Below are 13,297 nucleotides of genomic sequence, written 5' to 3' on the forward strand. Positions count from 1 at the left end.
ATTACGTGCAGGGATGTAATTAGCCGCGTTGAAAGGAATGCACTCAACTTTTACCTCCGCCGCGCTGACTATAATCAGCGGGTCCAAGGTGCTGTTTTCGTCAGCGTGATGGCCATTCAACGAAAGCTAATTGTGAAAGCGAGTCATCAATTGTCCATTCATGAATTGAAAGAGGAAAATGAGCCTCGCTCATTGCACAATACTTGATGTTGCTCACTGCAACGTGTTTTAAAAGAAGAAACTTGACATTAGGCAAAGGAGAATTAAAAAAGACCCTTTTGTGTCAGATTTTTGATTAGGAACTGACAATTTTGTTTCAGTTGTCAACTGATTCTGAGGAGAAAAATGTCTCTACGCAAAATGGATTTCCTTGCTCGGAATTCTTTGGCGTGCATCATAAAGCGCAGCCTCCCTCGCCTGTTGCCGCCCTCTCGTAGCGCTCGCACAAGCTGACACTGAGAGAATTATCATCCATCCCCGTTCCAATAAAGCGCTCGATTGTTCCGTAAAATGACAGCCAGAGAAATAGAAATCCATTGGTACGTCCGGGTTGAGTTGGGGGCGTGCGGGGGGGGGGTTCTCGGAGGGGCAGACTATTTGCATGAAGGCCGCGAGTGTCCGGCACAATAGCGGCAGTGTTTGTTCTCGGACACAAAAGCGGGCCGAGGAGAAGACGTGTGAGGGGAGGGAGGGAGGGTTGCCTTGCTGGTTTCTTTTCCGTCTAGATGAGCGTTTGGCTGTCGCGGCCATTGTGGCGTTTCAATCGCTCCAAGCAGATTGCGTGGCCTAGTGTCCCCCCCGGCGGTCTCAAACAAACAAACAGGTGGGTGTGGCGTGCGGGTACTTTGCCCACCTTTTGTTGGGAGATAATTAGATAGCATTTCCAAACGTGTGGCGAGAGGTAATGGCTTGCTGAGAAATGTGGCGCGGGGTCGCAACGGAGGCCTCGACACAACAAAGACGGAAAAGTCTTGATAAGCGAGCGCAATCTGGGCGCCATCAGGTGGCTCTTTTGTTTGCCTCACAATCTGCTTCTTTGGCGTAAACAACACCTGCTTTCTTCAACAAGTCCTTGTTGTTGTTAAAGACGAGAAGATGTATTTTCACCTCAAAATCACTTGGTGACTTGCAGGTAGGAGAACACATTTTCGCGGAATTTTTATGGAATACTTTACGATACGTTTCACGGCGTAGCGACAATGTTTGAACTCTGTCGTTGCTGTTGGTGGTGAATGAGGGTTCATTCAAGGTCGCAAACGTTTGAACCAAGCTTGACAACAATATTCGCGACCTTTGGAAACGCTCGCAAATGTTGGACACTTAATGGGACGTGGGATTAAATAATATAGTCATAAATAACAAAGGAAAATACATGTTTACAAGACAAATGAGCTAAGCTAGGTTAGGCTGACATTTTCCAGAGAGAATCATGTCTCTACAAAGTTTCTTTTTTTTTCTTTTTAAATGAGAAACTATGAACGCTGATCGATGTATCAAGAACTCAGATAATAAACGAAAACGCAATTATGAAATAGCCCCCCACTGGTAAAATAATGTGTTAGCATGCTAGTTCCAGCGCTATTGCTAATGTAAGTTGTGTTTAACAAAATGGAAGCGTGTTATGTACACTTGTTGCAAAATCGTTCAGACAGATTGTTTTGGAAATCTTTCATGACTGCATGATCAGGTTTTCACTATGTACATCTCTAAAGTTAACTTTTGTGACATCTGCGCATTTATTTTTCCCCTCACAAGCAAAAAAAAAAAAAAAAGACAGTGTTGATGTGGTTTCACAGCGTCTGATTAACGTCAGTGGGAATTCTTACCGCCAACTGTTTCCGCTCCGTGCGCGCGTAAATAAATAGCGGCAAATTGCTTACTAACAAGTACATGATGCTTTGACATTTCCCTGTTGCTTTTGATCATTTGCAAGACAACAAGCGGCGTGGCGGCGCTGATTGTTTTTAACTAAAAAAAAAACAAAAAAACGTCCCAAATGACCAATTAGGACATTTTGTCTTGGAAGGTTGAGCCAAAAGAAGTCAGGCTGAACAGATGTTTTTGGTTTTTTTACACCTCTTATTAGTTGACTTACTAACATTGGACAAGAAAAAGCAAGTACCTCCAAATGTGTATAAATAAAAATGTTTTGTATGAAAATTAGCACCATTGTTTTAAGCGGAGATGTTCAGCCACCGGTAATTTAGCTTTCTGTCATATTTTCTCATGAAGAACCGTTTCTGTGTTTATTTTGTTTTAATGGCCTATTTTCTATCTCAAACAATAATCAGCATTTTGCACAATCTAAATAAACCGACTGACTTGACTTGATGTTACCTTTTTCTTCCCGGAGCCTGTTTTTGGCTTTTTCTTTTTTTTTACGGAGGTCTTTCTTATTCTTAAAAAGTACCCTTATAATCATCAAGGGCTTTTCTTGTGTGGTGGGGAAGAAGTGCAGGTTGCACAAGGTTAATCTGAACATTTCCTTTGTGAAATCCGTGCACGGAGCGGCGCACATATCAGCTTTGACATTGTGCATTGCGGCGACATGTCACCCCCGGCAACCCCCCACTGTCAGGGCCGCTTGTAGCCAAGCGTCATAATGTCCCAACTCGGGTGGCGGAACGGCATTTCCCGATGAGGCAGGCGGGCGGGAGCATAATGCGAGGGTCTCGGTGCATGCGGTGCTTAACATTGCGCGACCGCCACTCGTTGTCGCGCTGTCATGTGGCAGCTTGCCGTCGGTTCGCTGGCTCGCTCGCTCACGTACGTACGCTGCCGCAAATAGCAGCCTGTGACGATGGGCGGATGCTTGAAGGGCCTATTAGCCGTAATGAATGGCTGCCAGGCGCGGGCGAGCTCCTCGCCCGCCGGGTGCCATGCCGGCGTCTCGTCTGACAGAAGAAAATTGACCGTGGGGCGCACGGGCGCGTCTTTATCTGTGTGTAATTGATGGATGGAAAAGAAAAGGTTCCCGCAGTAAATCAATCACAGCACCTGCCGCTATTCACGAGTGGGTTCAGCTCGCGTGGGTTAAGTTTGTTTTCACCTTTTGTAAAATGGCCCATTTTAGGAGCAGAGCATCTGCAGAGCCTCCAAAAGTCTTGCCCGTGTTGCTAGCCGTCACGTCAAAGTGCCTTCGCATTGTGGACGTCACGTGACCAGGAAACAGGAAATGAACAGAACAGTCAAAATAAAAGTGAGATTGGCCAAGTTGTGATTAGCAGCCTAGAGCAGCGACCGTACAATCATCACCCAACCGCAACATCGCGGTATCAAAAAGCATCTCACTTTTCTCGCCATCAGATCTCAAAACATGTCAAACCGCAGATTTGGTGGCCTGATGTCGCCTGATGGAAACTGCGATGTGTAAAAACAAAAAGGCTTCTTGTCTCACTGCTGAAAGCGAGCCTTTTGTCCGTTTTGTCTGCTGTTCGTGGTTTTCTTGGACCCAGTGTGACACTGCATGCTGGCCCTAATGAAGACTTGTAATGAGATCGATAACTTCCCGGCCAGACGTGCGTCGATGCTGTCATTACAACCAGGTCAAGAGTGCGAGAGGGGACAGTTTTGAGGCACAGGCCTCAAACTCGAACTCAGGCCTCAGACCGTCTCTATTGTTGTTGACGCGTCCTTTGTTGTTAGTACTTAGCAACATTAGCTTAGCGCGAGCAAATGCATGTTAGCACGATCGCGTTTGTTTGTTTCAACTTCCCTGGCTAAAGAAGCAAATTAAAAAACATCCTGTGATATGTCCCCGAAATTATTCTTTCTATTTATTCTAATTGTTACTAAGTGTGCATCTTATTTTTTTCCACACCACAGTCATCCATCACTGTTTAATCAAGTCTCTATATTCATATCTTTTATCGCTATGCTTGTTTACTAAACATTTATCATGTGCTCTTAATTGCCACACAGCATTTAATGAAACGGAGCCAATTTCTCCACAATAAAGCCCCCCTGCCCCCCAACCTCTTTTGTACAACAAAGTGCAGAGAGCTTGCAAATGTAGGTGGTGTAATGAATGTTTGGGCTTTGAGAGCGTTGCATCTTTAATCTGCTCATTCTGCAATCTCTGTGAAGTGTACAGAACATTCTCGCTGCCTGTGTTGCTTCTTCCACACGCAAGATGGCAAACGTCGCTGCCGGGATGGCGACAGACTGGCCGGCTGGCACGAGAGACTGGACGCTTGCAACCTCCTGTTGTGTGTGTCTTTGGTAAGCCCACAAAAGGGAATGAGAACATGCAGCTCGCCTCTCTCAGTCAGTTTCAAGGAGAGTGCAGTGGCGCTGTCTCTGACCACTCGAAACGCTTCCTACACTTTGCGGGGGTTCGTCGGAACTAAAAGAACCAAAATGTGGCCAGCAATTGCGTTCAACGTTTCTTTATTTCAGGCTTTGAGACGGCGCCAAAGTGACAGGAAGGTTTCGAGCGAGCATGGGAGCTGCAGAAGACACCAAAGCGAGGAGCGTGTTGGCGGCCCTGACACTGCTGTCCCTGTTGAGCCACATGGATGGCATCGGCCAGGGCCCCCAAGGGCCCCGCTCGGGCCCGGACTCCATCGGGAGGCACCGTCGCCACAAGAGAGGCTGGATCTGGAAGCAGATGTTTGTCTCGGAGGAGGACCCCACACCTCGCGTCATCGGCCAGGTACCGAAGCCCCTCCGCGTCCTTCACGCTCACAACTCATCCGACCTCTCGTCACGCAGCTGAAATCAGATTACGACCGCGGGGAGTTCACCATCCGATACATCCTGTCCGGGGAAGGCGCCGGCGACACTTTTGCCATCGACGAGTACTCAGGCAAGATCCGCACGCTGAAGAAGCTGGACCGCGAGGAGAAGGCCTTCTACATACTCCAAGCGCAAGCCATCAACAGGCTCTCTGGGGAGCCCGAAGAACCCCAGTCCGAGTTCATCATCAAGGTGCAGGACATCAACGACAACGCACCGCAGTTCCTCAACCAGCCGTACGCGGCCAGCATTCCCGAGATGTGCCCCGTCGGTACGTTGGACGCACGCCATTGACAAGATATCGTGACATTAGCTTAGCAATAGCAAACATGGCAAGTTGAGTTAACATAAAGGCTTTTTACTTTGCACTACCCGACGGCAGCAAAGCAAGCGCTTTGCTCTGCCCTCCGGCATCACCTCACCGCCGTAAATAAATTCTTTATGATCATTTCCGCAGATGCACTTTTCAAGGCAAATTTATATCCCGGTTGCAGATTAAAAGCAGAAGGTTATATGAATGTCTGTCATCCGTCCACCTGCAGGAAGTTAAATGTATTGCTTTCTGCACGACGGCTCAGTTGCCTTTTTCTTCTTAAGTAATGTTATTACAGCCGCTGCCCTTTCATAGCGCAAACATTAGCATTTCAATTTATATGTAATCTGACTTTTGCAGTATAATATCTCCCCTCTAATAAATCAGAATGTATTTGGCTGGGAATGAGGCAGCGGCGTGACGCTTGAAGGCGGACGACTTTCAAATACGAAGCCAGAGAGAGATTATGGTGAGGCCGAGGCTAAGCGGGCGACCCCTCCCCCCCACCACCCAGTCCTGTTGTCGTGGTGCCATCTCATCCGGGCCCGGCGGCACCGCGACACGATGCCGGGCATGTTCCTGGCTCAAATGAAAACACATTTTGCTTTTCTGAAAGCAAAATTGACCTCAAACTGTTTCTTCTAGAAGCAACATGCAACTACAACAGTCTTTATGAAAAAAATTAAAATTAGGTCCTGTCCTAATCCCTTTATGTACTGGTCGAGTGGAACTGCCGTCCCCAGCTATCTGACTCCCCCCACACCCCCCCGCCAGGCACCACCGTGGTCCAAGTGACGGCCACAGACGCTGACGACCCCATGTTTGGCAATAACGCCAAGCTCATCTACTCCATCCTGCAGGGGGAGCCCTACTTCTCGGTGGAGCCAAAGACAGGTTAGCGCACACCAGCTCACTGGTAGCGTTTTTGTTTGAGTCAAAAAAGATTGGATGGATGTTTCCCAAGGCTTGTTTTTCCTCCTTGTTCCCTTCAACTCACTTTCTAAAGGTAGCTCTTTATTGACTGATGCTATCGTGATACTTTTCCCAAATGGTTGCCCCACCCCCACCCCTGGCTAGATTATTGTTATGCCCGGCGGCGCTTCCCGCACACAGCGTTGACCTTTAATGATCCGCCAATTCTTTAAATGCAAAGCGAGACTTGAGACTTCTTGAAGTGGTGGTTTTGCCCCAAGCGTCGTTTGCCCTACGAATCGAGCTCAAAATTTTCAGCACGTTTTCTAATAAATTCTTAACCGCTCATTCATGAATGCTGGTTGTTGTTGATTTGCGAATGCGCCGCCCCCGCAGGGATCATCGTGACCTCCTGGCCCGACATGGACCGCGAGGCCAAGGAGCAGTACCTGGTGGTGGTGCAGGTGAAGGACATGCTGGGCATGAGCGGCGGCTACTCGGCCTCCGCCACCGTCAGCGTCAGCTTGAGCGACATCAACGACAACGGGCCCATCTTCCAGCACCGTGAGTCTCAAGCCTGTCGATGATCGGCAAATACAAATCGGCAAACGGGCCGCCACAGGCAAGGAGGATTAGACCCTGAAATCGACTCTTTTAGTCTTTCGCAGTCACCCCGGCCGCCCGTCCGTCTATTGCCACATTGCTTTCCGAAACAGGAGCAATCTATCAATCCATCAACTTCCAACTTTGGAATGCAAAGCAATAAGATGGGTGGGGGAGGGGGGAGAGGGCGTGTTCGTCTGGCTCATCTGCATGTCGCCCCGTGGACGACACCAATCCTTCACACGTCGTATCGTGACCTTTAGGAAACAAACGTTCTCTGTGATAAAGCTCGCCCAACAGATGATCCGGGAAAGAAATCAATTCTGCCGGAGTGAGGCGAGGCGAGGGTGGCTCGTTGTCACGTACGCCTTCGCCGCAGACGCTTATAAATGTTGCATCGCCACACTTGTGCCTGAACCGTGCCCTCTGTTTTGACACAGCGTTACAAATTAGAAGCAACAGTGACAGCACGGGCACCATCGATAATAAAATCTATCAATGAAAATTGTAAACATTCCATGCCATCATTTCATTTCAGATTTATACACCTTTGCCATTCCCGAAGATGCCGCGGTGGGAACCACGGTGGGCAGGGTCAAAGCGTACGACGCCGACATAGGCGTCAATGCCAAGATGAACTACAGCCTGCTGGCGGACCTGGAAGAGAACGCTACCTTCAGCGTCCACACCGACCCGCTGACGCAAGAGGGCGTCATCCTGCTGGCCAAGGTGAGGACGGCCCACTTCCTGTTTGGTCAGAAAGGGCTGACAGATAATCGAGGGGGTCACCGCCCGAATTGTGATCACATGACTTTGTTGTGAACATATTTTCGGAGATGACCTTCTAATGTCTCGTTGCAGCTGCTGGACTACGAAACCAAGCGCCGCTACGTGATGGTGGCGGAGGCCATCAATGAGGACGTGGATCCCCGCTTCCTGCCCCCGGGGGAGTTCTCGGACCGGACCACGCTGAAGATCCTGGTGGAGGAGGTGGACGAGCCGCCCGTCTTTCTTTCGCCGGTCTACGAGTGGAAGGTGGCTGAGAACGCGGCGGCGGGGATCGTCGTCGGCGTTGTCAGCGCCCGCGACACCGACGCGGCCAACAACACTGTCAGGTACGCAGGCTCCCTCTAGTGCAGGGGGTCTCAAACTCCAGTCCTCGGGGGCCGCATTCCTACATGTTTTCCAAGTTTCCCTCGTTAAACACACCTGATTCAATTATCAGGCTCCTGCAGAACGTGAGGATGAACTGATCATTTGAATTTGACAACTTATGTTTTAATTTATGATCATATATGCCATTTTTAATGTTGGTCATCATCATGTGGGTTGACGGAATGCAGCGGCTAGCTAGCTAACGTAACTGTCTTTTTGTTACCAAACTTGCCGGCGTTTCACGTTAACACGGCAAATCAAGACAAATCAACCTCCGTCCCGTGGCCCATTTTTCATATTATGGACCTGAGCGTAGAATAGAATTATGAAAAATGTGTCCTTTGTTTGGCTTTTTTGAATTTGATTGCGTGTCGAAAATGGAAAGAACAAATGATACACGGATTATTTTCCTCCATGCGGTGAAAAATGATTCAATTTCAAACGCCGTTACTTTGTGGGCGCATCCCTTTTTACCCTTGATCTCCGCATTCCGGTCATATTTATCTCATATTAGTTTAGTTGGAAATGAGCCCGGCTGAATAAATCATCATGATTTTTTCCCTTCATACCTCACAGGCTTTTCCTATCTATTGCGGTATTATCACAAAGCGACGTTGGCCGGGACGTGGGAATGTAATAAAGCGCCCTGCGAGGCGGCGTAGCGAATTGAGATTTGATGTCATTTGCAAGCGAGGCACGTTTTCCCGCCCGGAGTCCGTCGGAGGCGAGCGAGCTTGCCAATGGCAGGTGCCGCACATCATCCGCCGCCCGCCGTCCATTAGTGTCCCTTTGGTGACGCCGGCGCCGTGATGAACACGTCCTGCCTGACATTTTCCAACTTTGCAAAGTTGCACTAAAAATGATGAAGTTTGCTCTTGTTCCAGCGAGCTCGATGTGATTCATTTCCGGGCCTTGGCTTCGTTCCATACCGTAACGCGTCATAGACGATTGTAGCGCCGATTGTACTGTGATGTCAACGTGCAGCTTGATACGAATGCTGCCATCGTTTACTCCTGCCTGTGGTGCCCTCACCAGATATTCTTTCGAAAAGCACAGTGACGCAGCAAAAGCTTTCAAGATGGACCCGCTCAACGGAACCATCTCCATCGCCAAGCCTCTGGACCGAGAGCTATCCGCCTGGCACAATCTGACCATCGTCGCCAAAGAGAGCTGTAAGTGCTCTGTGGTCTCGATGGTGGTCTCGATGCTAACGTGCGCCCGCTCTCTCAGCGTCCAAGCGTTTGTCCTCCCGGGTTCTGGCGTCCATCAAGGTGCTGGACATCAACGACAACGCACCGCAACTGGCCGGCCCTTACCGGCCGTATATCTGCGAGGGAACGCAAGCGGGGGAGGTACGAACTCGTCGCTAACATCTGGGCCACCTCAACTGCAATATGCACCGTACAAGGCCGTCAAATTGACTTGATGGTGAGAATTTTATTTGACGTCTCAGCTCATCCAGCTACTGAGCGCCATTGATCCAGACGAGCCTTCCGAGGGTCACCACTTCTATTTCTCCATGGTCCCCGGCAAGCAAATCAATCCCAACTTCACCATTCGGGATAACCAAGGTGTGTTTTTTAATACTAAGTAGAATCATAGTGGAAATATAATCAGTGAATCTGCTTGAGGGCAGCATCAATTCTACTGAATGAAAATGGACAGTTCGGTATAATTAGTAGGAACGTAGTCACATGAATATGATATGCCTTAACACCTTTCAATTCTTAAACAATTTTTAGATCTCAAATGCAAGTGGAGTTGTAGGGAAAAATAAAACTGCAGCACAAAAGTGAGTTTTGTTGTTTGTGAGACGGAAGGAGCTTGAAATGAAGGGCCGCTGCTCAATCCGCCGTCCGCTTGCCGCTGCGCACCCTTCCCAAAGCCCCGCTAAGTATTGAAACAGATATTCCAAATGTGCTTTTTCACATGCTGAATATTTCATTTTCTCACTCAGCTTTGAAATGTGTTCCATATTCCCCCCCCCCCCCCCACTAAAAATAATCTCCTTCTCTTCCCCCTCCCCCTCCAGACAACACGGCGGGCATCGTGGCACGCAGGAGCACCTTCAGCCGCAGGGAGCGCAGCCACTACCTGCTGCCGGTGGTGGTGACGGACAGCGGCTCGCCCGCCCTGTCCAGCACCGGCACGCTGACCGTCAGTGTGTGCGGCTGCGGGCCCGCCGGCCGCTGCCCCTCCGGAGGCGTGGAGGCCCTGGCTCTGTCCATGGGGGTCAGTCCGCGCACCTTGCTTGTGCTTCTCGTCTGCCTGCTCTTGGCCGCAGGTGAGCAAGTGACAAACCGGCAGAGCAAAAAAAAAAAAAAGCACAGTGTGACATCAATATATAAGCCTTGACGGGGGGGGGGCTCCATGGAAGCCGTACTTGACAAAGTCGTGATGGAAAATTCACCGTGACTCGAGTGCTCGTCTTCACGACGACTTCGCCGCCGCTCGTTTCTGTTTCCAGGTGAACTCTGCCCATGGATTGTTTTTCCGGGCTGAAAAGGATTTGTTTCATGAGATGTGAAGTGATCAACGCCAGCTATGAAGAGGACCACAGCATCTGATTACTAATTTTTGCATCTTGAGTCCTCTGGAGCCCCCTCCTTATTTCCATTTTTTACCTGATCCCTCTTTTATTTAGATTTTTTTTTTTACCCAATCCACTGATTATTCACTTTGTGCTTTTTTTACCCAATCACCCACCCATTCTTTTTTTTTTATACCCAATCTCAGTTCATTCACTTTTTTTTTTTAATCAGAGCCCCCACTTATCATTTTCTTAACCCCTTATTCCTATTAAAATGAAATCAAAAATTAAAAACATTAAATTATTAATTATTATTATTCATTAAAAAATCAATTAAAAACACCCCCAGCCCCATGTCAAGTATCAAGCACAACAAATCCCCCTCACCCCTCCTTCCTTCCTGACTGGACAAAAAGAGAAAAAGGTTTTGGATTTGTTTTGTCTCCCGGCAGATCCGCTGAGCTAGAGCGTTTCCCGCCCTCCCGCCGTCGCCACGGCAAGTAAGCAAACGTCTCCTCACGGCAGGAGTGTCCCACTAACAATTGAATTGGCGGCTACAAGGTGAACGCGTGCCCTCACAATGCCGCCGCAACCGGCCGCCGCCATCCCGAGACGCTGACGTCTGCGGCATAGTGAGGAGCTTCATTATGACCTCTGCTGCTTGGCGTGGTCCCCACGCCCTCCCTATGAAAGATTAATGGCCATGCCCGCTGTGCTAACACCCCTGACAGATGAGAGGCTGCAAAAAAAAAAGAAAAACAAATTCTGCTGCATCCCAACAGTACAATGACTTATCTCCTGCTAAGGTGCTCATATTTTTATTATGTGGATCCATCCATAACCATCCCAAAAGATGCAGCCAAGTCCTTGGAGACCATTGTCATCTTTTTGGCACCAGATGTTACCACCTCTGGATAGATGAGAATTGTGTCCATGTCATGTCAAGTGGTAACGGAGCCATGTTGTGTCCGCAGCCTCGTCAGTCCCCACGCTGTTGCTGTGGCGACGCAGGCGTGCGCAAAAGGCGGCACGCAGGAAGGCCAGCGAGCTGGAACTGCCCGATACCGTGTCGCAGAAGGTGCTGTACTACGCCCAGGTGGGCCAGCCGATTCGAGACCCGGTGGTCCCGCTACGCTCCCACCCCAGGAGGCGCGAGAGGCGGCTGGCTCGGGAAGAAGTCCGGGCCAGCATCCGCATGTCCCTGCGAGAGTCTCGCCTAGTGGGGCCCGAGGACGATGTCTTCAGGCAGTTCATCCTGGACCGGGTGGAGGAGGCGGACGGCGACCCGTACGCGCCGCCATTCGACTGCCTGACGGCCTACGCCTACGAGGGCTCGGGATCCTCGGCCGGCTCGCTCAGCTCGGTGGACTCGTGCGCGTCGGAGAGGCCGAGCCCGGTTCCCGGAGCTCCCTGGGCCAGACTGTCGCCCTGGTACGGCGGAGGCCAGGAGGACACCATCTTCTGAGGACTACACGACCAGGTAGGACCAAAACAAAACAAGTGCCAGTTGTCGTTGCTGTAAAACTGTTGACTTTTGTCACGCTGTGCTTCTTCTTCAGGCTCGCTGCTGTCACGCTTGGTGGAGGGCTCACTCTGTTCTTCATTTCGGAGGTTTTGGACTTATTGATGCTCAGTGGGATCCCCCCGCCCAAGCTTTCCTCATTCATGCTGCGTGCTTTTTTTTTTCCAGACTTTTGTGCAGCACACTGCTGTCACACCGTCTTTTTGTGTTTGTCACCTTTCTAACTTTTGCACTCAGTGTTCCTTTTCTCTGCTTTATTTTCAGACTTTTCCGTGGCAGCTTTACCCAAAAAGTATTTCCATTAATTGATGTAGAATGTAACATTTGATTGTGCCGTTGGTTTATGCTTTAATCAGTGTCGTATTATTATGTATTATTCTCCCCCGTGTGAAAGCACACTATAACTGACCCGTAAATTTCCATTCCATGATGCAATCTACAATGGAATATTTGATATACGGAAGGTGTGAACGCTTATCGTAATGTATTTTTATAAATAAAGATCACAATTCCGGAATGCGCCAGGCTGCATTCTGTCATGCTTGCCAGTGAGGCAGCCAATCAGCGGCACAAATTTGAAATGTATAAAGACATACACACCAAAAAAAAAACAAGCGTGATGCGTGTTAGCAATAGCAACAGCTAATTGCGTCCCCGCCCCCTTCTGGCTGTTTAATTGGGCTGAAGGTCAGACGCCAGCGAGTTCTTCCTGACCAAGTAAAATGCCAAGAAAGACGTCGATCTTTTTCCTTTTGGCTCGCTAAGTGCTCGACTCAGCTGATCCGGTCCGCCCGCGCTGCCCGCGGCGCTGTGTGTTTTTTTTTTTTTCCCCCTGCTTGGTCTTTTAGATTCAACGATTCCTCAAAGTGCTCCCCTGAAGACGCAGGGGTTCACCTCAAGAGGGGCCTTTCAAGGCGACAGCGGCCGCAGACGTGCACAAAGGTGATCGATTTGGGCCGTGACGCTTCTCTTCAAGTCCTCCTTCAATCACGCCGCCACGTAAAAAAAGTCATTGGGCTCCCGTTGTCCTTGGAAAGCCTCGGCCCGTGCCAATACTGCATCTAATTTCAACTCGCGGGCCCTTTTCTTTGTGTAATTATCTCCATTACGCCGGCTTTCATCTCGGCGTCGAGATCCGGGAGATTCATTTTCAGCTGGAAAACTCCCCTTTTAAGCTCAACATCACCTACGCTTGCCTTGGACCGTTTTGACATTTGACAGCAATAGAAAAACTCTCAATGTTATTTTATTCTTTCTACGCTGACTCATAATAGAAGTATTTGAAAATGTCCGTCTTGTGTATAGCCGCTGCAAAAGTTGTCAGGAGTCCAATTTGGTTGATAGCTACTAAAAAATTGATCAGCGTGTGTCAAATCAAGGAAAACGATGAGGAGTGAAATTACGGATATCTTCCAAATCGTGTCGGCAAACAAAACCAAGCCGGCGGCGCTTAACTACACTGACGATTGTGTGGCTAAAATAGTGATTCCGAAATCACTGGTACCAAAGGGCATCCAAGTGACGT

The 13,297-nt window shown here is 49.2% G+C and overlaps 1 protein-coding gene across 6 annotated transcripts; it reads left to right on the forward strand.

Moving 5' to 3' along the window:
* The first annotated feature begins 688 nt into the window (after window positions 1-688).
* On the forward strand, window positions 689-12,296 carry cdh19 (cadherin 19, type 2). 6 transcript variants are annotated; one of them, XR_005101346.1, is made up of 14 exons: window positions 689-823; window positions 4,087-4,221; window positions 4,399-4,654; window positions 4,714-5,008; window positions 5,825-5,944; window positions 6,359-6,526; window positions 7,104-7,294; window positions 7,427-7,680; window positions 8,756-8,892; window positions 8,951-9,072; window positions 9,174-9,291; window positions 9,753-10,004; window positions 10,188-10,750; window positions 11,225-11,325. XR_005101346.1 is itself a non-coding variant. In XM_037279906.1 (14 exons), exons 3-13 carry the CDS (start codon window positions 4,442-4,444, stop codon window positions 11,713-11,715), a joined length of 2,361 nt encoding a protein of 786 aa, XP_037135801.1. In that variant the 5' UTR covers window positions 689-823; window positions 4,087-4,221; window positions 4,399-4,441; the 3' UTR covers window positions 11,716-11,730; window positions 11,810-12,296. The 6 variants fall into 6 exon arrangements, 5 of the variants coding, with proteins under 5 accessions (XP_037135801.1, XP_037135803.1, XP_037135805.1 ...); XM_037279906.1 differs by lacking the exon at window positions 10,188-10,750 and adding an exon at window positions 11,810-12,296 and having other exon boundaries at window positions 11,225-11,730; XM_037279908.1 differs by lacking the exon at window positions 10,188-10,750 and adding an exon at window positions 11,810-12,296 and having other exon boundaries at window positions 4,133-4,221; window positions 11,225-11,730.
* The last annotated feature ends 1,001 nt before the right edge of the window (window positions 12,297-13,297 follow it).

The sequence above is a fragment of the Syngnathus acus genome, chromosome 20 (assembly GCF_901709675.1).
Source record: "Syngnathus acus chromosome 20, fSynAcu1.2, whole genome shotgun sequence".
Taxonomy (NCBI): domain Eukaryota; kingdom Metazoa; phylum Chordata; class Actinopteri; order Syngnathiformes; family Syngnathidae; genus Syngnathus; species Syngnathus acus.

Excerpts from the sequence above, each read along its gene's own strand:
- cdh19 (XM_037279906.1), top strand. The coding sequence starts at position 4,442 with ATGGGAGCTGCAGAAGACACCAAAGCGAGGAGCGTGTTGGCGGCCCTG. Across the intron at positions 6,527-7,103 it reads CGGGCCCATCTTCCAGCACC|ATTTATACACCTTTGCCATT; the intron begins GTGAGTCTCAAG and ends ATTTCATTTCAG. Across the intron at positions 10,005-11,224 it reads CTGCCTGCTCTTGGCCGCAG|CCTCGTCAGTCCCCACGCTG; the intron begins GTGAGCAAGTGA and ends TTGTGTCCGCAG.